Source organism: Chiloscyllium plagiosum, chromosome 16 (assembly GCF_004010195.1).
Source record: "Chiloscyllium plagiosum isolate BGI_BamShark_2017 chromosome 16, ASM401019v2, whole genome shotgun sequence".
Classification (NCBI taxonomy): Eukaryota; Metazoa; Chordata; class Chondrichthyes; order Orectolobiformes; family Hemiscylliidae; genus Chiloscyllium; species Chiloscyllium plagiosum.
In genome coordinates this window covers 26,353,962-26,377,944 of record NC_057725.1, presented here as the reverse complement: position 1 = coordinate 26,377,944, position 23,983 = coordinate 26,353,962, and the positions used below count along the sequence as shown (strand labels likewise).

The 23,983-nt window shown below is 41.4% G+C and overlaps 1 protein-coding gene across 3 annotated transcripts in view; it reads right to left on the bottom strand.

Annotated features, from left to right (window-relative positions):
• The window catches only part of LOC122557711 (UPF0606 protein KIAA1549L-like), a 267,459-nt gene that overhangs the window by 9,334 nt on the left and 234,142 nt on the right, over positions 1–23,983 (bottom strand). For all 3 annotated transcript variants that reach the window (XM_043705603.1, XM_043705602.1, XM_043705604.1), the window contains 3 exons: positions 15,285–15,635; positions 6,962–7,056; positions 5,353–5,486 (listed from right to left, as the gene is read on the bottom strand). In XM_043705603.1, coding sequence (XP_043561538.1) covers positions 5,353–5,486; positions 6,962–7,056; positions 15,285–15,635 — 580 coding nt within the window. The remainder of the gene's footprint in view (positions 1–5,352; positions 5,487–6,961; positions 7,057–15,284; positions 15,636–23,983) is intronic.

The window sequence follows — 23,983 nt, the reverse complement described above, 5'->3', positions numbered from 1 at the left end:
CTTCGATTTAAGACAGAGATCAGGACCTTTTGTTTTCTCTTCTCTCAGAGGGACAGTTGACTTCAGAATTCTCTTCCACATAGAGCCTGGGTTCTTGAATACATTCAGTGCGGAGTTTGGCAGATTTCTGATTGAGGGGGGAGCCAAGGGTATGGGAAACAGATAGTAAAGAAGAGTTAAGGCTTAAATCAGATGAGGCCAAATGAATGGCAGAATTAGCTAGATGGGTCAAATGGTCTACTCCTGCTCTTACTTTTAATAAGCTTAAATCTCTAATCTTGAACCCATGACTTTTAAACTCAGGTTAGCTGGATCAGTCATAGCAAAGTGCCATGTCGGGTCCAGGAATGTGCAGGTTAGGTGAATCAGTCATGGTAAAGTGGGGTTGGCTGTCTCTGGGTAGGATGCTCTTCAGAGGGTCGGTGTAGACTCAATAGGCTGAATGGCCTCTTTCCGTACTGTAGGGATCCTATGGTTCTATGAAATGACCAAGTACCCAGTTAGTCACATTTAGGCTGCCTGGACAATTCAACAGCTTTTTATTTGTTAGATATTGTTATCTGGCACCTGCATGCGAGCAGATTTACTAAATTTAACTTTCCAAGTTGTCGCCATCGGATTTAAATCTGTGACTATCAGTCTGCTAATTCTGTGCAATTACAACAAAGTTGTTACTCCCAAATGATAGGTAAACAATCTTTCAAAAACACTTCATTGCATTCTGCAGAATACACAATACATCATCAGGATATTTTTTCTCTGTGTTCTAACTGCTTCCCACACACAAGATGCAAGTGATAACAGTGGTTGTTTATTCCACAGGTCCCACTAGCCATCGACTTCTCTAAACTAAGTTGCTGATCTGATTAAGGCAGTTAAATGTTAGAAGGACTTTGTAGGATGGGACATGGAGATATGGAGAGAAAGTGACATAGTGTTACCCTTGAAGATGAACCCAGAATTTTTTCCCCCACACAAAGGGAATTGGAAATCTGGAACTCTTCACCCTGAAAGGCTGGGGTGAGATGTTAATTGGAGACTGTTGAATATTAGATTCCCTACAGTGTGAAAACAGGCCTTTCGGCCCAACAAGTCCATACCGACCCTCCGAAGAGCAACTCACCCAGACCCATTAACCTACATTTACTCCTGACTAATGCACCTATCACTACGGGCAATTTAGCATGGCCAATTCACCTAACCTGCACATCTATGGACTGTGGGAGGAAACCGGAGCACCCGGAGGAAACCCACGCAAACACTGGGAGAATGTACAAACTCCATGCAGACAGTTGCCTGATTTGGAATTGAACCCGGGTCCCTGGCGCTGTGAGGCAGCAGTGCTAACCACTGAGCCATCGTGCCACGGTCAGTCGGTAGTTAAAGGGGTTTGAAGCAGGAGAAGTAATTGATCCAAATGCATGGGTCAACAGTCACAAAAGGCCAAATGATGTTGTGAATGTTATATTAGAATTAAAAAAGAAAATCACTAAATAAATCCTCTGTACAGAATAATTCCCACCCTGATTCTAATAAAAATCATTAAGAAAATGTGCAGTTTGGGGAAATTAGTTTGCTTTGACCACAGGACAGGCCAGAAAATGATCTTGTCCTCATCACCAAACCCACACCCCTCTAACCCCAGCTGTCCATTTTCTTTTTGTTTAATTCATTCATGAGAACGTGAGCTTTGTTGGCTGGGCCAGCATTTATTTGCCATTATTTGTTACCTATGAGAACTCAGGAATTCGTCTTTTGTTGCACAGTTGCTTGCATTCTGCAGATTTTACACTAGGTGGCAGGCTAAACCACAAGTTGACATTTCTCCTCAGCAGTGTTATCTGAACACATTTTAAAATTTATACTCAGATCAGTAAAAGGTAAACAGGACATCAACCAAATAAGGATCACGTGGATAATTTGAGGCTTGGTGACCATTTCTGGCCTTGTATTAATACCACACCAAAGCACAAAACTGACATTCTTCCTGGAAAGAGAGACATAGTGCCAAAATGTTTCACCTTGAGGCATCAAGAATGATTCTCTGATTTGCAGCTAAGTGACAGGGCAGGCAATTTTGGTGACTAACCAAGAGAGCTTGGTAAATCACCTGCCAACCGGCTTGTTAAGGGCCAACCAGTGAGCGTCTCAGTCTTCGACAACAGAGCCCCATCATGCCAGAAGTTTTCAAAGGCTGGTTGCCTCTCGGCCCAAAAGCAGAGAACTAGTCTTCAGGAGATTATTGGTTTTCTTTTGCATCTCGCGGAGTGGGGTCTGAGGGGAGAAGGGTTCAGGCAGGACAGAGAAGGGACAGGGGATGGTTAAAGGCGCACCCCTCCAATGCCTCCAAGGAAAGTCACCTGTCTGCTACAACCTAAGTGGGAAGGTTGCCATGGTTTCCCAGTCTGGAAACCAGTCACTTTTTTTGACTGCCAGGAGCATGGCTAATCAGGGAACAAGCAAGGTATATCCTTAAATAGTTGTTAATTGGCCACTTAACGGCCTTAATTTCTGGCGAGTCCATAAAGGCCCCAGTGGACTTTCTTACACAGCACTTCATTGGTTCGGATGGTGAGGGGAAGATGAGTATTTCTCCACGTCCGACTCACTAATTATTTTGCCTTCTCGTCATATCCTGGGAGGGGAAAATCACACCCGTCAGGATAACTGTTAAGAACGCCAAGTTTCAAATCATCGCAACAATTTATATTACAATCGATTCGGGGAACAACTGGTCGGCTTATACGTGTATTGCTTCTCGGAAGTATAAACCAGCCATGTTGTGAGCTCAACTCATCCATTCACATGGAAGAGCTCACTCTCCGCAAACAAAAGGAATATGTTCCTGCTTTGTGCCTTGTGAAATCTCAGTGAGGGCTCCCGGAGTCTGGATGTCCCCATTGCTTCCTTCATGGCAATGCCTTGGTCAATCAGAGTCAACTTCACAATTAATCAGCACCCCCTTTCCTCCTGTTTTGTGATCATTTGAAACTTGGTATTCTTGTGTCTGTCCTGATGAGTGCAAAGTGAAATGCCTCACCAACAAGTCTCTCTCTTCAGGAACATTCAAGTTCAATATGAAGAGATTGCTCTTGATCATTAGCAGGTGGCTGCTCTGTGGGATCTTGCCATGCACATATCCACTGGCACATTTCTTACATTATAACAGTAACTGCACTTTGATAGCACTTCATTGGCTGAAACGTTGTATTGTGAAGCGTGCTACGGAAATGAAGTCTTGCTTTTCCCATGTCAATAAAACATTGCAAGATGGGCCGATCTCATTAAAAGATAACACACACTCCAGGCATCATTTGGGTCATAAATGCATGGCCTTAATTTTTATCATCTCCCTTCTGCAGCTTCCCTCTTCAGGCAGTTTCAGATAAATTTCTCTCTAAAATCTAACACCCTGCAGAAACATAGTTTTTTGCGTCAATTGTTTGACATTCCCATGAATGTGTGGCCTAAAGAGCTAAAATGGTCTTTCAGGAATACTTTTACCCTTTGTAGGAGAGTTCACTCTTAACCTCCAGATTGCTTCATCACACTTCAAAGCCCTGACCAACTAGCATCACTGTATCTCTCTAGGTACCATTGGCAAGGACATTTGCTACACAAATCTGATGAGTCTAACTCATACCTCAGAATAAACTCCAAATACCTTCCAACTGGCTAATTCCTTTTCTTCCGATTTTTCTTATTTTCCCTTCTAGTTTATTGGTAGCCTCCAAAATTGCCATTAGGATTCCACTTATAGATCTACCTTATGAGCCTTCATTTTAATGTGTAATCTATTCAAGCTGTAGCACTTTGATATGTTTCAGCTTTATAACTGTAAGGTCTCTCTCTTTCTTTCTCTATCGCCCCCACCTCCTCCCCCTTCTTGTGGTCACAGATTCTCCAGCACATGATCATTTGTTAACAGAGAAGTCACTTTCAGACCCAATATTAAGTCTTGCACTACCTTTCAAAGGTTAGCTCCCTGAAAGTGTAGCATGAGATAGAATCACAGGAGACCATTTGGCCTCTCGAGTCTGTTCTGACACAAAATTAGTATATGCCTGGCCTGTGTCTTAATTCCTTTTTTCCCCTTGCTTCTGCATCCTTAAATATTTTTGCCTAACAACATGTCAACAGACTCCAATTTTAAATTTTCAATTGACAACCCCGGGCTGGGCATCATTTTGGGGGAGTTCCAGATTTCCACTAATGTGAAAAAGTGCTTTCTGATATCACTCCTGAATGGCTGAGCTCTAAGTTCAAGGTTACGCCTGTTTATATGAATCAATTAACTTGAGGAAATAGTTTCTCGCTACCCTATCAATTTTATTTATATCATAAAACATCTCAATTGAATTGCTCCATAATCTTCTACACTCAATGGAATACAAGTCTAGTCTGCACAACCAGTCCTGATAACACAAATGTGGGAATACTTAGAGGCAATGTTTCATAATATAATGGGCAACATGCACAGAGAAGCTAACCTGTTTGGATACCAGGGTTGTTAGAACAGCAGCCGGAGGAAGGTATGTGCAAGGGTGCCCCGCTTTCTGCTCTGGGACAAGAAACAGAGATTGGGACAGTTCCCAGATCCTGAACCTCCCCCTGTGGGAGGGAGGGGTTGGGGGGGAGGGAGTCTCAGTAGGGATTACCAAGTGACATTGCCTTTACTAACTTGAAGACAGACTCTCATCTGACTAATGACTGCATGCAGACTTGACTCGGTTGATCAACCAAACAGTTCCAATCTGAGGGCAGCAGCAGGCTGCAGTGGGAAGTTAGTTTGGGAAAGGGTCAATCAGCAGACAGACAGAGAGACGATCATCATCACTGAATGATCTCTGGATGCATCTTTACACAGATAAGTACAAAGAGAATAGCTCACATCTGAAGACACAAACTGTTCCCCTTCAATGCAGGGAGCTGGAAGCTGACTAGTACATTCCAGTGTTAACTGGGCTCAGTTGGAGTTTTGATGAATCTGATCGGATACTCACCACACACATGAGGGGTAGCAGGGATGGACTGGGACCTGTTCAAAAGGCCCACAGCGGGGATTGAGCAAGGGATTCAGCACAGCGGCTGGTAGGATTGATATGTGGTCCCACCCGTCCCGATCCAGGGCCATAAAATACCAGGCCAATAACGATATTCAAATAGCTGATACCATCCTTCAGACAGCTAACAAGACAGTACCCCAACGTTAGAGTCATATTGGACTTGAAAAACTGCGTTTTCTCTCTCCAGATATTGCCGGACCTTCAGAGTTTCTGCTGTTTGTTTCAGATTTACAGCATCCACAGTATTTTGCTTTGATGCCCTCAAACTGGCATTCACAGGCCTTACCTGAGTAATTTGTGACTGGTTGTTCTGCAGCGACAGTGGATCTGGACACGGGTACATAGGAAGCTTCATGTTGTGATTGATCTGCACTGTGACTCTCAACTGTTCTCGTGTTATTGTTATTTTCTGATGTCCAACTGCATCAGAAACAGAACAAGTCAGAGAGATGTTTCTTTTCTTTTTAATGCTACATTACCTTTTATAAATGTCACATTTTGAGCCAAACCTGGGAAGTTGCATTTCCCAAAGTTAACAATCTCATAAGAACATAAGACATAGGAGCAGAAATTAGGCCATTCAGCCCACTGAGTCTGCTCTGCCATTCAATCGTGACTGATAAGTTTCTTAACCACATTCTCCCACTTTCTCCCCTTAACCCTTGATCCCCCTTGACAATCAAGAATCTATCCCTGTCTTAAATATATTCAATGATCTGGCCTCCCCAGCCTTGTGTGGCAGTGAATTCCATAGATTCCTAAATAGTTCTATGTTCTAACTGCAGTCACCAAGGAAAGATACGGAGAAAATGGCTCAAAATAAAGGCTAACAAGTCTTCAGGCCCTGATCCTAGCATTCTGAAGGAAATGGCTGCTGAGATAGCTGAAGCATTTGTTTTAATTTTTACATCTCCAAGGTTCTGGAAAGGTCCCATCAGATTATAAAATAAGGAATGTAACTCGTCCATTCAAGTGAGGAATGGGCAGAAAGCAGGAAACTAGAATATCTGTCACAGGTATATGGTAGAATTTATTATTAAATAAGTTGGAGCAGAGCACTTAGAAAATCTTAATGCAATCAGGCAAAATCAGCAAGGCTTTGTGAACAGGAAAACATGTTTGACTAATTCATCACAGTCCTTTCCAAAAGTAACAAGCAGCATGGAATAAAGGGAAACCAGTCGATGTGGTATATTTTGATTTCCAGAAGGTATTTGACAAGTATTTCACCATTTCAAAGATTAATGTACAAAATGGGGACTGGAATAACTTCCTAACATGTATAAATGAGTGGTTAGCAAACAAGAAGCCAGTAGGCATAAGTCTGTCATTTCCTAGTTGGCAAGATTCAGGGTTGGGTGTTGGAAGCCACCATTTACAATTGATAGTATTGACTTAGATAAAGGAACCAAATGTATGATTATTAAATTTGCAGATGACGTAAAGGTGGTTAGGGAAGTAAGTTGTAAAGAGGTCTGAAGGATTTTAGATAGGTTAAGTGAATGGAGTGGGCGACAAATAGGAAATGAAGTGTAATGTGAGAAAATATGAACGTGTTCAATTTGGCAGCAACAACAGAAAAGTAACATATATAAATGGTGAGAAATGACCCAACTCTGAGGTACAGAGAGATCTGGGTGTCCTGGTAGATGGAATGCTGGCATGCAGGTACAGAAAGTGATTCGGAGGCAAATAAAATGGTGTCATTTATTGTAAAGTGGTAGACAGCAAAGTGGAGACCACAGGCACATCAGCCATGTGCTTCTTACATGGTACAGTAGGCTCGTGGGACTGAATCCTAGTTCATACATTCCTGTAGAATGCAGCTCAATGTCTTTTTTTAAAAAGAAGTGCTACATAAATGTTGCTTCTTAATAAAGGTCTCAGTACATTACCGTCTGAGGGATGTAACTGCTACAGGAGCATTTCTGGGAGGAACGGGTGGTGGGGATCCGACAGACATTTCCGGGAGTTGCGAATACCTATAAGCCTAGAAAGAGTTCAGAATGAAATTGTCAGCTAGACAGTTTTTCCACAATATTCAAATGAGCTCAAAGCATCTTCCTAGTTCCTTTACCTTACATTAATTCATTAAAATTCTTATCAATTTCTCATTCCATTCACATCCTCATTGCTTGGAACACAGGAGGCCATTCCACCCCTTGAGCCTGTTCTGCCATTCACATGATGATGGATCTGCACCTCAAATCCGCTTATACCCTCTATGTCTTCATCGAGTAAAACACTGCGGATATAAATCTCGAGAATTTCCAAAGATGCTCAGCATTCACAATCAGTTTGGGAAGAAAATTTCACATTTCCTGTCACCATTGCATGGAAAAGCGCATCCTCCTTTTATTTTGAAACAAACTGGCTCCAACTTTAAGATTGTGTCCCCGCTGTTCTGGATTGCCATCACCAGAGAAATTAATTCCTTTGTCTCTACCCTTCTGAATCCATCTGCCATTTCAAATTCCTCAGTTGACCATCACTCAACATTCTAAAGTCAAGAGGAATACAGCCCATCCACATAGGTGACAATAAAAGCTTTACTCTGCACAGAACAATGGTGGCAGCGTGGTGTCAAATAATTTTGCAATAATGCCTCTTTTAAATGTCCTTCAATCAGCAGCTGGTCAATGAGTGACTTCCTTTATTTAAAAGTAAAAAGATCATTTTTTTGCATATACTGATTCAATATGGGTAATTAGATGTAATCACAATTCCTGGCACTTTTCTTGCCATAATACTTAATTTTACATTAATTATTGTGAAACAAAGTTTATTAATGTTTCTAAGCTTCCCTGCAGTACAATGCTGAGATGCTGGGATGGAGCATCAGAGACAGAGGGGTGATTTGTACAAAGTCTTTTCCCTGGGGTGGGGAGTCCAAAACATAGGTTTAGGGTAAGATGAGAAAGATATAAAAGAGACCTAAGGGGCAACTTTTTCACACAGAGGGTGGTGCGTGTAGAGAATGAGCTGCCAAAGGAAGTGGTGGAGGCTGGTACAACTGCAACATTTAAAAGGCGACTGGATGGGCGTATGAATAGGAAGGGTTTGGAGGGATATGGGCCGAGTGCTGACAAGTGGGACTAGATTATGTTGGGATATCTGGTCAGCATGGATGAGTTGGACCGAAGGGTCCGTTTCTGTGCTGGACCTCTCTATGACTCTAAGTGCTTTAGGATCCCCCATTGGAGGGAGGGTGTGGAAACTTATGATAGTACAGGTCAGTGTAAAATATTTGATGTGTCAAGAGATCTGGTGGTCATAAATGTAAGCAATGAATAGAAAACAGCTTTCCAGTCCAAATAGGGCTTTCAAAAAGTATCAGTTAAGTACCTCCTTAAAAACTGGATAAATTTTAGAAGCCCCCTGATTTTTTTTTCCAAATAATCAAAAGCTGTGCTTTTATTCCAAGAAATATTATTAAATACAAGCGCCAGTGAGTCATGGAAAACTGAAATATGAAATTGCAATGTTGTTTTCCAATCCATCCATGCTGTTGCCCTTCTCTACCCAAGTAACCTCCTGGATTTGTATTTTCTGTTAACTCTGGCCTCTTGGACATCACCGATTTTCAATCTATATTTTTAATCTAATTTAAGCTGCAACTTCACTTACCTAGTCCCTAAAGTTTGGAATTCCCTCCTCAAATCTCTATGACGTGGGTTTTGCCTTCAGCAGAATATAGTACCTGGTGTGGTAATGTGTAACATGAGAAACTAACTGTGGATAGCATGGCATTGAAAGATCCAGTAAATTTTTATTACAGCTGGCTATTGTACAAACTAAATTACATTCAGTAGCACCGAAATATCTTGGCTTGCATTACCCATTCAAGTAAAAATGAGGACTATGCTTCTCGTAGCATGGCATGCTTTAAGTAATCCCAGTTAAGATGGAGGCGGAGATCCTTGAAGCTATCATGTCGCATGTTATGATACAGTGATGATTCCCTGAGCAAGTTTCTTAAAAGGACTGCTGATCTACTGACTGAGACAGAAAAAAAAAACATTCTATACCTCGCCCACTTCAAAATGTTGCCCTAAAACTTACCTCATTGACATGGTAGGGCAAATGGCCTCAGTTGCTCCATTTATTTGTGCTTTAAAACTCTGTGAAACATCTTGGAACAATTTTTATATTCAAAGGCACCCTGTACAGGCAAATAGCTGTAGACCAGCAAACAGCAGCTGCCTGCTTGACAAGACTCCTTCAAGATATCAGATCCACAGTTTCAAAGCCAAAGTCTGAGGTGTTCACTGGTCACTTGCATTGTGTTGATGAGATGGATCATTGAAAAAAAAATTAATTATTTATCAATTCTCATGGGAGCAAAATCCATAAAATGTTTTTTTCTTTTGCTCATTTATTGTGTTAAAATCAATGAAGTTAAGAGCTGGTTTAATGATTATTTTTCAGCCCTTCAATCAGCACACTATTGTGATTCTAAACTTAAGATGAGTCGTCTCCTGGAATCGATACCTTACCCAGAAATAGGAGGACACTTGGCCCCTCAAGCTTATTCTGTTTGATCACAGGTTGATCTGTATCGCAACTCCATATGTATGATTTAGATTTGTGATCTTTAATATCTTTACCTAACAAAGACTATAATTCTCAGTTTCAAAGTTTTTAGATGCCTTAAAGACTTATGGAGGTCAAAAGGTCCAGGATTTCACTTGCTTTGTGTGAAGAGGTCCTTTCTGACTTAACTTCTGAATGACCTGACTCTGATTTGAAGGTTTTAACTTCTTTTTAAGCACTGAAATGCAACCTAAGGTTGCAGTTTCTGACACCAATAGGATGGATATCCTACCTCCCAGAGATGCTGACTAATCAGCGGTTCTTCAGTCTGAGTAACATCGCTAGGTGCAGCGATCACTGCTGGAGCCGGTGACAATCCCTTGTCAGATGCAGCGATGGAGTCTCCGAAGCAGGTTAGGTCATGTAGCAGCTCTACCTGAGTAATCAGAGTAAGCCTGGCAAGGTGTGGGCAGTGGAAGTCAACAAGCCGGGGTATGGGGAAATCAAGAGGGATGTCCCCTTCTGCTGGGGAAGAGGGCATATCCTTCAAGATGCACAAGGTATTCGAACAGGAAGAACTCCCTGACTCTCCTACAAACAGCGGTGGCTTGGTGACTTAGTGGTTAGCACTACAGCCTCACAGTGCCAGGGAGGGGATAGATATAAAAGAGACCTAAGGGGCAACTTTTTCACACAGAGGGTGGTACGAGTATGGAATGAGCGATATGGGCCGGGTGCTGGCAGATGAGACTAGATTGGGTTGGGATATCTGGTCGGCGTGGACGGGTTGGACCGAAGGGTCTGTTTCCATGCTGTACATCTCTATGACTATATGATCCAAGTTCAATTCCAGCCTCAGGGAACTGTGTGGAGTTTGTATATTCTCACCACATCTATGTGGGTTTGCTCCGGTTTCTTCCCACAATCCAAAGATGTGCAGGTTTGGTGAATTGGCTAAATTGTCCATAGTATTCAGGTTTGTATAGATTAGCTGCATTAGTTAGAAGAAATGTGCAGTAATAGGGTAGGGGAATAGGTCTGGCTGGGTTACTTTTTGGAGGGTCAAATGGCCAAATGGCCTGTTTCCGTACTGTAGTGATTTTATGAAATAAAAAATCCCAGCTCGCTGCCAGGATTTAGCTGATGGTTTTGTTAGATGGCACAGGCCTCCCATACCACTGGAAAATAACAATGACAGCAGCCATGTAAAAGTCTGAACCAGCTAACGGTCCATCGGTAATCCAACTACTTTCTCACCGCTGGTAAAATATCAGTGAGACAGACAGGTAATGAATATGGTGCACTCTGTTCACCCATCCAGTTTTACACCTGCTTTACACCTCACTTGTACCCTGGGGAATAAACTTTCAACCCTTTAAATCAGCTTGAACACTTCAATTAAAACATCTCATCTCCTATATTGAAGGGAACACAAGCTAAATGAGTGCAACCTGTCCACTTAACCATTTATGGCCCGGTATTAATTCTTCATCAGAATGTAAAAGTGTAATGTGACCGAGACTTTTGATAGGGGGAACCCTTTAGTGACAGTGGGGGAGTTCTTGGTCAAGGGCCGTTCACCTTAAAATCAATGTCAGACTATTCAGAGAGCAGTCAGCAGCACCTAAAGGTGTGGGTGTGAGAAAGACCCCATGACAGGCAGTCAGCAGCACCTAGAGGAGTGGACCAAGTGAGGACCCTGAAATAGACAGTCAGAGATGGACATAGACTGATTGGAATTGGCTCTTGCTCACTAGGGAGAAAGCAACCAACAGTTTGGTAAGTCTCTGGGATGTTAAGGTCCTTTCTTTTCCTAAGTGTTAAAATAGTATACAAATTGATGGTAAAGTTCATAAAATAAAGGATAACTAATGTATGGAGGATAACTAATGTATGGAAGTGAAAAACATAACTAAATCATTAATAAAATGCATTAAGTATGGCAGGACAGGTGCTATCTCACAGTTGCAGCCAATATGAGTTACTGATCGTGAGTTTGGTGCAGAGCAAATATATCAGCATCAAGGGTTAGAAATTTCTGAGTTTATGAACAGGAGGTGGAACTAGAGACAGTGCACCACATTCGGGGTTGGGGGAGGTTATATCTGCATTCTTTGTACCAAGAGATAGTCACACCTCTTAGGGTTGAGTTATTTCATTTGGTCAATGATTGGTTTGGGGTGTCTGGTCGGCATGGACAGGTTGGACCGAAGGGTCTATTTCCTTCGGATGTAAATCTCTATGAGTCTATGTTCAGGGATGGGAGATTGTTATTGAGAGTGGCAGGAAAGGGCGTTCAGAGGCTATTTGTACAGGACCTTCAGCCTTTGCAACCATCCAACAGTTTGAGTTTCATTTAGCTTGTCTGCGTGAAAGCAAGGGCTGAATGGTGGTTGAGCTCACTGGCCATGGTACTGTGCAATAGGAAGCTATTCAAGAAAGGGCAGCAAAAGGTCAGTCAACAGAGATGAAGTAGCAAATATTTAAAGGGGATGTTTCAGAATACACAGATAAGTACTTTTTAATAAGCGAGGAAATTCAAAGATAAAATCTCCAACATGACTGATTAACGAGAAGTGTTGAAGATGGTACTAAAAAGAAAATTGTGGAAAATAATTGTGGAACAACAGGTGACAGATCAAAAGATTGGATGAAATACATTAAAAAAACATCCAAAAACAACCATAATTAGACAATACAAGTAGCATCCCAGATGGAGTAATAAATCGAGAGATGGACAAGACAGAGGAACTCAGGAAGATCAAAATCAATAAAGGAGAGGTAATGAGTAAATATTTGGAGCCCTGGGCTGACAAGTGTCCAGAGCTGAAAAATGTGTTGCTGGAAAAGCGCAGCAGGTCAGGCAGCATCCAAGAAGCAGGAGAATCGACGTTTCGGGCATAAGCCCTTCTTCAGGAGTGAGGAAGTTGTGCCAAGCAGGCTAAGATAAAAGGTAGGGAGGAGGGACTTGGGGGAGGGGCGTTGGGAATGGGAAGTGGTACCTTGCTCACTGACACCCAGTTTGAATTCAACTATGGCCACTTGGCTGTTGACCTCATAATAGCTTTGGTTCAACCAAGAGCATCCCTTGTGTTTGGAGGGTTCCTAGACGGAAGATGAGGCGCTCTTCCTCCAGGCGTCGTGTTGCCATGGTCTGGCGATGGAGGAGGCCAAGGACCTGCAATTCCTTGGCGGAGTGGGAGGGGGAGTTAAAGTGTTCAGCCACAGAGCGGTTGGGTTGGTTGGTGCAGGTATCCCATAGGTATTCTCTGAAACGTTCCGCAAGTAGGCGGCCTGTCTTCCCAATGTAGAGGAGGCCACATCGGGTGCAGCGGATGCAGTAAATGATGTGTGTGGAGGTGCAGGTGAATTTGTGACGGATATGAAAGGATCCCTCGGGGCCTTGGAGGGAAGTGAGGGGGGAGGTGTGGGCACAAGTTTTGCATTTCTTGTGGTTGCAGGGGAAGGTGCCGGGAGTGGAGGTTGGGTTGGTGGGGGGTGTGGACCTGACGAGGGAGTCACGGAGGGAGTGGTCTTTCCGGAATGCTGATAGGGGAGGGGAGGTAACATTACCTCTCCTTTATTGATTTTGAACTTCCTGAGTTCTTCCCTCTTGTCCGTCTCTCGATTTATTACTCCATCTGGGATGTTACTTGTATTGTCTAGTTTTGGCTGTTTTTGGATTTTTATAAAAAATGTATTTCATCTAATCTTTTGATCTGTCACCTGTTGTTTCCAGCAACACATTTTTCAGCTCTGATCTCCAGCATCTGCAGTCCTCACTTTCTCCTAGCTAACAAGTGTCCAGCCCATGTTCTGACAAACTTCATCCTTGGTTTTAAGAGACGCAGCTATTGAGATACATCGGTTTTTATTTTCCAAACCTCCACTGATTCAGGGACAGACCCATCTAATTGGAAGGTAGTAAATGTAACATTTTTATTAAAAAAGGGAGGGAGACAAAAAGCAGGAATCCATATGAAAGTTAGTTTAACATCTACCATACAGAAAACATGAGAAATTATTATTAATGACATAACATAACGCTTAGGTAAGTTCAATGTAATCAGGCAGAGTCAATATGACTTTGTGCAAGGGAAATTCTTTTTGACCAAAATATTAGTGTTCTTTGGGGAGGTAACATATATTACGGTTAAAGAGGAACCAGTAGATGCACTCTCCTGAGATTTTCAGAAGGCACTGATAAAATACCACATCAAAGATTATTGCAGAAAATAAAAGCTCATACTGAAGGGGTATAATATTGGCCTGGAGGGATGATTAGCTTGGTAAGAGGAAGCAGACAGTAGCATATATGGCTCTTTTTCAGTCGGGCATGATATAACAAGTAGTGTGCCACATGGATCAGTGCTGGGACCTCAACTATTTATAATTTATGTATCAATTTAGAAGATACAAAAACCATGGATGCTACATTTTCTGATGACATAAAGATAGGTAGGAAAGCAAGTTGTCGAGATGTCATAAAGAGATAACAACAAAGGAGTGGGCAAAGATAATGTGGTAAAATGTGAAACTTCCATTTTGACAGGAATTTTTCTTTTAATCTCAATGTAAGTTACTGCAGAGTTCTGAGGTGCAGAGGGAATTGGATGTCCTCGTGCATGAATCTCAAAAGTTTGGCATGCAGGTACAGCAAATATTAAGAAAGTTATGATTTACCATGGGGGTTGTTGAATACAAAAGTATGCTTCAGTTACGCAGGGCATTGGTGAAACCACATCTGTGGAGTACAGTATATAGTATTGGTCACCTTAATTAAGAAGGGATGTAAATGCATTGGTGGCAGTTCACATGGAATGGGGGTGTTGTCTTATGGGGGAAGGTTGTACAGGCTAGATCTGTATCTGCTAGAATTTGTAAGAGTAAGGGATGACTTGATTAAAACATATAAGACTCTGAGGAGTCCTGACAGGACAGAGATAGAGAGGATGTTTCTTCTTCTGGGAGAACCTAGAACCAATATCATTATTTCAAAATCAGGGGTCGTCCATTTAAAAAATGCCAATTTTGTTTTCTCTCAAAGGGTCATGAGTCTTTGAAACTCTCTTCTTGAAAATGTGGTGGAAGCAGTCATAATCATAGAGATGTACTGCATAGAAACAGACTCTTTGGTGTCCATGCCAACCAGATATCCTAAATATATTTAGTCCCATTTTCCAGCAATTTGGCCCGTATTCCACTAATTCCTTCCCACTCATATTCCTATCCACTTCCTTGAAAGTTTTTAAAGCAGGCGTGAATGGATTCTTGTTAGGCAAGGGGTTGAGATGTTGTCAAGGTATAGGGGAATGTGACTTTGAGGTCACTAACAGATCATAACTTTGTTTAATAGTGGGGCAGGCTCAAGGGGCTGAATGGCCTACTCCTAATTCATATGTCTGTATGTACTTCTTCACACACAAGGTGAGAGAATTTTGAACTTTATCCTACAAAAAGCAGTTAATCTAGCTTCCTTAGTGAATTTACATCTGAGGTTGAGAGGTTTTCGCTTGGGAAGGGTATAAAACAGCAGGGAGCCAAAGTGTGTGAATGTAGTTAAAATACAGATCAACTGTGATCTCTCAGAATGGAGGAACAGGTTTGAAGGGCTTAATTGGTTTCATGTTCCACTGTTGCTATGTTCTATAATGCCATGTATCAGCTAGGAGGTGTAATACTCACAGGTCTGGGCAAACTATACTGGCACAGGTCCTGGCCACACGCAGGAACCCATTGGAGTCCAGCCCTCGATCTGCTCATGGTTCCAGGGGCGCTGGTGACCAGCTCGGTGTAGGGTAATGGCTGACCCGTGGTGTAGTGCATCTGGTGACGGCCGTGAGCGACCCGTCCTGCAGAGGCCAGGCTAAACGCTTCCTCCAGGAGCTGGTGCATGTGCTGCCTGACCTCGTCGATAGACGGCTGGGAGCTGAGGGTGGAGGATTCCGAGTGACCTTTGGCCTGTCTTGCTCGGGTGGCAGTCTGAGACTCCGCAATTCGGTCAACGTTTGTTTCTTCTGTCAACTCTGGCTCAGTCTTTAAAAACAAAAAAAAAGCAACGCGATAGACAGGTAGGGAAAGCATGACTCAGTTAAAGAAAGACTGGTATTGTTACAGTGCCTTTCCTGACTGCAGAGATGCCAGGGTGAGTTCCAGCAAATGAACCATATTATTGGAGTTACATTGTGGAAATGGAATCACCAATGTACACACTGAGACCCTCAAACAGCAATGGCAAGATCATCTAATTTTGTGACATTGGTTGAAGTTTATATATTGGCCGAGACACAGGGGAGAATTTATCTGCTCTCCTTTGAAATAGTGGCATTGGATCTTTTACGCCCATCTAAGAGGGAAGACTGGATCTTGTTTTAACAACCTTGTCAAACACCAACTCCAACAGTGTAGTATTTCTCAGTACCGCACTGGAACCTCCACCTTCACATTTATGCTCAAATCCTGAGAGCGGGACTTGAATCCAGAATCCCAGACAAGCATTCGACCAACCAAGCCACAAGTGACAGAGTAAGTACTGAATGTGGAGAACACTGCAGCCAATTTGTGCAAAGCGAAGAAGCAAAGTAATGCTGCACAAATAATCTATTTTAGTAATGCTGATTGAGGCATAAGTATGTCAAAGGAGAAGCAAAAGAAAACATTATTTGCAGCACTGAGGAATGAAATGAGACATTAAAATGATATGTAATTCCCGTTTCAGACCTCATTGGAAGCATTAATGGGAACTCTCCTGATGTCTTAGCTGATAGGGCGCCTGAAAACAGTGATTTAATTGACTGTCATTTCCTTGCATTTTACTTACTGCATCTTGCACGGTACAAAGCAGTGTGATGATAGAGAGAGAGATTGGGGGACAGGCACTGAGCAGTCTGTGAGAAGATAAACTACTTATGAAGCCTTGGGTGTTTTTTTCAAAATGTTGGGACAATAGAAGCAGCCTGAAAGGGTGTGGTCAAGCACCCACTTACAGAACCAGGGATTTTAGGATTAGCTTTCAACAGTTATTGTTGGGCTATTGAAGAAGTGGAAGCTATTTTTCCCCCTCTTGATTACAGCCAAAAGCTGGGGATTCTCTTCCTGGGCTATTGGATTGCATGTGAGACAAAGCTGTTTGCTGAATGTGCCTTTTGCCACGGATGTATTTATGGGATGTTACTATATTGAAACCGATACTGTTTAGTAGTAAAATAACCTATTATTCCATTTTCCAAAGCATTAAGTTATTCCAAGTTCCTCTTTCATTTCTTGCATTTCATAGCATTTGAATAAATTGTGTTCTGCTTAATATCAAGCAGTTTGACCAATCGAATTGCACCTGGAACACAGCACATCATATTTCCTTTAAATTTAAAAAAACCCATTAGGGTCGAGACCAATTTCGTCATACAATTTAAGGGGGTTTGCTCTGGTCCATAAAAATAGTTTTCACATTTGTGAAAATAGCAAAAGTTGATTACCTTTCAAAGCATTTCACTACATGTGAGACGTTCGGTAACAATCAAGGCGATTTAAAATACTGTATACACCTATAAGAAATAGGACTGTCTTTCAAAGAGACTTGCTTTCACATTTTTTTTTACTGGTAATAACTGATTTCATGTCAAACCAATTGAAAATCTCTGCAGCCTCTGCCTCAATTGAATCATTCTGGATATTTTTTTTTAAGTGGTCACAGGGCTAGTTTATATTTCATACTTCATGAAGCACCAGCTTGCTGTGAGTTTTATATAAGCTCAACATGTAGTAGCTCTACATTGAAATGGTGTTAGCTGGCATAGCCTCATGGTCACTTTTACCAAGCCAGCTTTCCATCTCCAGATTGCTTAAAGTTAACTGCCAATATCTGGAACTGCCAGCTGGAATATAATCTCATTTTCTCTGTGTTATTAATCCATCAGCGAACCTACTACACTTTGAGAATTAAATCAAATACACAAAAAAGTCTCATGCCAATATTTTGTCTTTAGAAAAGCAGAACAACTTACAAATTTTCTTGTTGCTGGATGTGACAACTCACCCATAAACATTTCTAGCAACTTTAGCATATTAAAAGGAAAGTTATCAAACACTATCTACCATTCAGCTATATCACAAAATATTAAGACTAAACTTGAAACAAGTGTCAGGTTTAAAGGAGCAGAAAGAAAAAGGGAGGTTTAAAGAGAAACTCCAGAACTGCTAATGGCACAGCGCTCAAAACCGGAGAGACCAGAATTGGAGGAACGCAGATATCTCAGAGAATTGTACGGTTGGAGGAGAATATAGAGATAGTGACTTGAAAATAATAACGAGAACTTCAAAATCTAAGAAGTTACTTCAACAAGATCCAATGTAGGTCAGCAAGAACTGAGTGAAGTGTAAACAAAATTTAAGTGAGTTAAGATACAAGCAGGAAGGTATTGAGTGGATTAATAATTACGGAAAAATCAAAAAGAATGCTGGAGAAACTTTACAGATCTTGCACCCCCTGTGGAGACAGAAACCTGAGGAAAAGTGATACCAGACCCGAAATATTAATCATGGTTCTCTCTCCACGAATGATACCAGACCTGTTCAGTTCTCTGTGATTGATTTTGATTTCTAGGAGCCACAGTATTTTGCTTTTTGTGTTTACGGCAGTTTAGAGATGAGAGGGCAGTCAGAGTGCTTTGGACTAGGAACATGTAGCGGTAACAAAGATATGCATAAGATTTCAGCAGCAGATGAGCTGAGGCTGGACACAGCTAAGTGATAATACCGAGAAGAGTGGCCTTGGTGATGGAACAGTCATGTGATTCAAAGCTGAACTTGGGGTCAATTACAGCACCAAGGCTGCAATGGTATTTGTTGAATATTCAACAGTACAAGCCAAAAATGAATGTTATGCCTGATCTCTCCTATAATACCTAGTTTGTTTAATACCAAACAAAAATGTAATTAGTATCAAAACAGAATGCGGATAATGAAACATTTTCACATTACTTAAATCCAATATCACCAATTTTGCACTTACATAATTTGATCCCAAACCAGCTCACCTTAGTAGATATAATGAAGGACTGAAAAGTGGCAGAGCACAAAGCATGGTATATGAAAGAGAGACTGGACTGTAGGTTTTCAGGAAAATGCAAGCACAGAAAGCAAAACAGAAGAGTTTCGGAAAAGTGTGAGGTCGAAATGATGATTCAATGGCCAGAAATAAAGATGGCAGGTGAAATGAAGGCCAGAATTAGAAGTATAGAAGTCACTAACATATACAGTGGCGTGCTGGCATAGTGGCTCAGTGGTTAGCACTGCTGCCTCACAGTGGCAAAGATCTGGGTTCAATTCCAAATGTGGGTGACTGTGTGGAGTTTGTACATTCTCCCTGTATCTGCACAGGTTTCCTCCCACAATCCAAAGGTATGCAGGTTAGGTGAATTAGTCATGCTAAATTGCCCACAGGGTTCAAGGATGTGTAGGCTAGGTGCATTAGACAGGGATAAATACAGGGTAGAGGATTGGGTCTGGGTGGGTTACTCTTTGGAAGGTCGGTGTGGACTTGTTGGGCGGAAGGCCTGTTTCCACACTGTAGGGAATCTAATCTTACATGGAACCGCATGTGTTCTGAGGCACGCATCTACACTAAAAGGCACTGATTAGTTTTTGAATTAGCTCAACAATATTTCTCATCATGGCAAGATTTCCAACAAAGTTATGTGGGACATGGGTGAGTCATAACCTAAGATATCTGCTATTCAATCATTTATTCTGATGGTAAACACACAAATAAATACTGTGCAGATTGAGTTTTTAAACATGGTATTATTGACTATTGTTAACAATGGTTTCTATGTTCAACACACTAGTAAGGCATCTTTCTGTCCATTATTTGAAAGGAGGCATCATTGAATTATCATAAACAATATTTACAAGCTTAACAAGTTCTTGTGGACCTTAATACCAGCAGACACCAGTTCAGCTGAATGGCCTGTTTCTGTGCTGTAAATTTCACACAGCTACAGAGTACTACAGTACAGAAACAGACCTGTCGGTTCAACTGTTCCACACCGACCAGATATCCCAATCTGACCTAGTCCCATTTGTCAGCATTTGGCCCACATCCGTCTAAACCCATCCTATTAATGTACCCATCCAGATGCCTTTTATATGTTGTAATCGTACCAGCCTCCACCACTTCCTCTGGCAGTTCATTCCATACACGCACCACCCTCTGCGTGAAAAAGTTACCCTCAAAGCCTTCCACTAAAATAGCAGTTAGAGAGTGAAGCATAACAACTTGGTGACGCCTAGAAATTAATAATTTCAGACCATCCTCTGCTTTTGAACCTGTCAAAGACAGCCTAAATCTCTTGCACCGAATTAAAAATTCCGAACAATTCCTGTCAATGAAGGACAAAATTTAAGAACTAGCTGAATTTGAATTGCTCAGATAGTTATGTCTGACAGATTCTGGTTGATGATTTGCAATCTATTTTATTGATTGGTGTCAGTCCATCAATTTCTTCATAGATGTTTGACTATTCCATCACAGAGATTAGATGCCTCTTAGTTATAGCAATAGCAACAAACTAACATCCATGATGAGTGCACAAATAAACAACAACCAACTTACAGTGATCTGGACTGTGCTGCAAGTCTGCCCCAAACATCAATCTAAATTAGTAAAGCACTTTAATGGAGGAAATTGTTCCACAATATTTGGCAGGAGAGTTTATCATATTAAATTTGATACTGAGCCAAAGAATGATGGGGTAACTAAAAGCTGGATCAAAAAGGAAAGTGAGGTTGAGATGAAATGAAGTTTAGGAAGCGTATTAGAGAAGTTGTGATGTAGGCCCATCACAAGACAGAGCCACTAAATCATAGAACCTGTACAGTGTAGGAGAAGGTTATGTGGCCTAACAGTCCTCACCCACCCTCAGAAGAGCATCCCACCCAGATCCAGCACCCTACTCTGTCCAGAGTTAAGGGCATGGCTAAATATTTCATGAGTAAAATTAGGAACCACTTCCCCGCGCAAAAGATGATGGAATTGTGGGATTCCTATCCCCAAATAGCAATTGATGCCGGGTCGATCATAAATTTTTAAGCAAGATTGATAGACTTTGTCAAAAAAAATTACATGACATGGTTCACAGGATATGGAGTTAGGCTGAAGAACTAAATAGCCTCTTCCTGAAGCTACATGGAATACCTGATTCTGTCTTATGGTTCACTCCTTTGTATTGGATTGTTACCATCTCTAATAACTTTTCTACGGGATTTTGAATTGGCTGATAACTCATGCTTTCTTTTGCTTTCATGAGAATCTATCTAGTCTTTCTAATGGGTTACAATGAATGCTGCATATTATTGCAGGCTTTTATTGCTGTTGTGTGCTTTTTGTCTCAATAAAAATCAAGTATTGGCTTTTTGTAATACTTCATACATGTAAACATTTGAATCAAAATTAAATGACCTTAATAGCATAAAAGCTTTGATTATCAGATTATTAAAACCTGAAACAAATACAGTCTATAATTAAATTATAAATGGCAATTACTTTAAATCTGTAATTAAAATTGTAACTTGTTCTATGCATCCATTCACAGTGGACTCAGAAACAAGATGATGTTAGATGCTTTTTTCCAGTACTGGCAAAACACAGGAATTCATTTTAATTGCATTTCGGACAGTATCAAACCATTGCTTAGACCAATAACCATGTGCTTGTCCTCAGAGACCTTTACATTTTTTTTGACAAAGAGTTCTTTAAATTGTTTCTCCAGAAACCAACAAGTCAAAATTGGCATAATGTTTGGTTAGTCAAGTGATGTCCAGAATGCATTGCTCCACAATATGCCATTGACAGCTGAAAGTGATGCTTTCATTGGCTCAGTGTCCAGCTTTGTCAAAAAGTTGCTGTTTCAAATCCCACTCACCCATCTAATTTGAAACTTCTCGTGTACCACCATATGGCGGAACTATTTGTGGATGAAACTTTCAAGTGAATAACCTGTCCATCCACTGAGATGGATGTAAAAACAAACCCATACTACTTTTTGGAAGAAGTAGAGAAGACCTGACCAATATTCATCAATCAAATACCATCATTAAAATCAGAAGATCTGATCATCTCAGTCCTATTTGTGGGATCTTGTTTTGCACAAATTGGCTGCCATTTCACTGTGTTACAACTGTAACCACACTACAAATGTACTTCACAGGCTATGAAGCACTTTAGGAATGTCCTGAGGTTGTGATTGGTACTCTACAATTGTACACTTTTTGTTAATCATTCTTATTTCTGATTTGTGTACTCACTCAATGACAGTTTCTTTCTGCAAATTGCACCCTTTGCCTTCTGATCCCGATGAACATCTACAACAGGGATTAGCAAAGCATCTGGTTTACAGTGCATATATTGCTATGGTAACTGGACTAAATATGACATGGTGCAGCTTTGCTCTGATAGGCAGAAAGGTTATTGACAGACCAGCAACTTGAATATTATACCCACATCAGAGAGAAATTGGAATCTTAGGATAGTACAGTGCAAAAGCAGGCAATTCAGTCCATGAAGTCTGTGCTGTCTGTTTCAAAGAGTAATCTATTTAGTCCCAATTATCAATGTTCCTTTTTCATATCCTTGTAAAAATGCATTCATTTTTACATTCATGAAGGATTTCAATGCAGTACTCTGACAGGGCTGCATTTTGTGCAGTCTTCTATTGTTTTGGTGAGATATCAAGTCAGGTCTTCCTCATCATTTATACATAAAAGAGTCAATGGGCAGTGCCTGAAGATAGGCAGGAGATTTTACAGGTCTTTCTATAACCAACACAACCCTTCAATTCATATCCACCAAAATAAACAAGGTCATTCCTGCACCTTGCTTTTCTGTACTATCTGCTGCATACAAATTCAACGTCATATTTGCCGGGAGTGATTGCACTTTGAAAGTAATTAATCATTTGAGAATCATGGTGAAATACAATAATGTGCTCAAGACTTTTCCTTTCCTTAACTGAACAGGGTAATAGTCTTCAGTCGAAATGTTTTGCAAAATGCTCACCAGCCTTGCCACAGCAGTTACAACAATTCCCTGGTCAACAGAGTTGAGGTATGGTACACACCCCCTGAATCTTTTCATGCTAACATACTGGCACAAGCTTTACCCATCAGGTAAGAGAAATGTATTTCATGTGTGATGTGTGAACCAACAGCTCATGCTGCTCCTCAGAGGGCATTATGGAAATTTCAAACATGTTATGCAAATTAGAGGCAGCTGTAGAAAGACTTATTAAAAACAATCGTGTAGCCATCCATCACAACGTTATGACACTTTATCGATTTTGTTCAAATAAATCAATTTTGTAAGCAAGATTTGCTCATGTAACAATGCTCCTGTACACTTTCAGCAATGGATCACCCTCATCTTCCTGATTGCCTTAGTCTGATGTGTTTTGCTCCTATTAAATGTATGGTGATGGCAATTCCAAACTATAGCCTGGACTTAATGCAGCCTACAGTAACAGGACATGTGGCTACCAGGACTACTTAACCCACTTTGTCCCAGGAGAGGTCTTGGAGGGACAGAACATCCCTGATCGATAGTTGTTGAGAAGATAGGTGAATGGATAGGACTCACCATGGCAACAATGATAAATTAGCTTTCTTGAGCCCTTGGAAAGTCACACAGTAACCCCCTTTCAGCAGTGGGGGAGGGCGTCACTTGTAACTATGTCCTCTGCGGCTGGTGGATAGACCTGACATTGGGAAGGGGAGGTGCTGCTAAAAGTCAATTGTTCATTCTTCTGGAATTGCCTCAAACCTGCTGTACCAATCCCCTACCACCAACTTTGTCACCTGAATCCGAACCTCACTCACCTTTGAACATGACATTTCTCACCCTCCAATCAATAAATTAAAACCATCAGTCCTGATTCCGCTGGAGCTGATGATAATGAGTAAGTGCTCACCTCTGATTGTTTGTTAGCTCTGAATGGGTGGGACATCAGCCACCAGGCATTACAATAGCAGGGGAGGCCTGACAATGGCAACTCTGATCAACACTAGATTCCCTCAGGCATCCCCAATGGAACTGAGGGGCTTCCCCACCAGTTCTGTGACCTGTGACAAAAGCCCTATTAATTGCACAAGGTCCAGCTCTATATCCAGCAAGATCTCCCCAAGAACTCCAAAGGCTGGGTTCCTCATAAACATTGTTGATCTGTGCTGTGAAGTGCCAGGGCAATGTTCCGAGTGCACCAATTAACGTACACCGACCTTTGAGTTAAAAGGTCATGGGTTCAAAAGAACATCTGCTTCTGCACAAACGAAATTGGAGTAGTATAACTAAAGGAACCCTTGTATTTGCTCCCTCATTCAGTAAGAGCTTGACT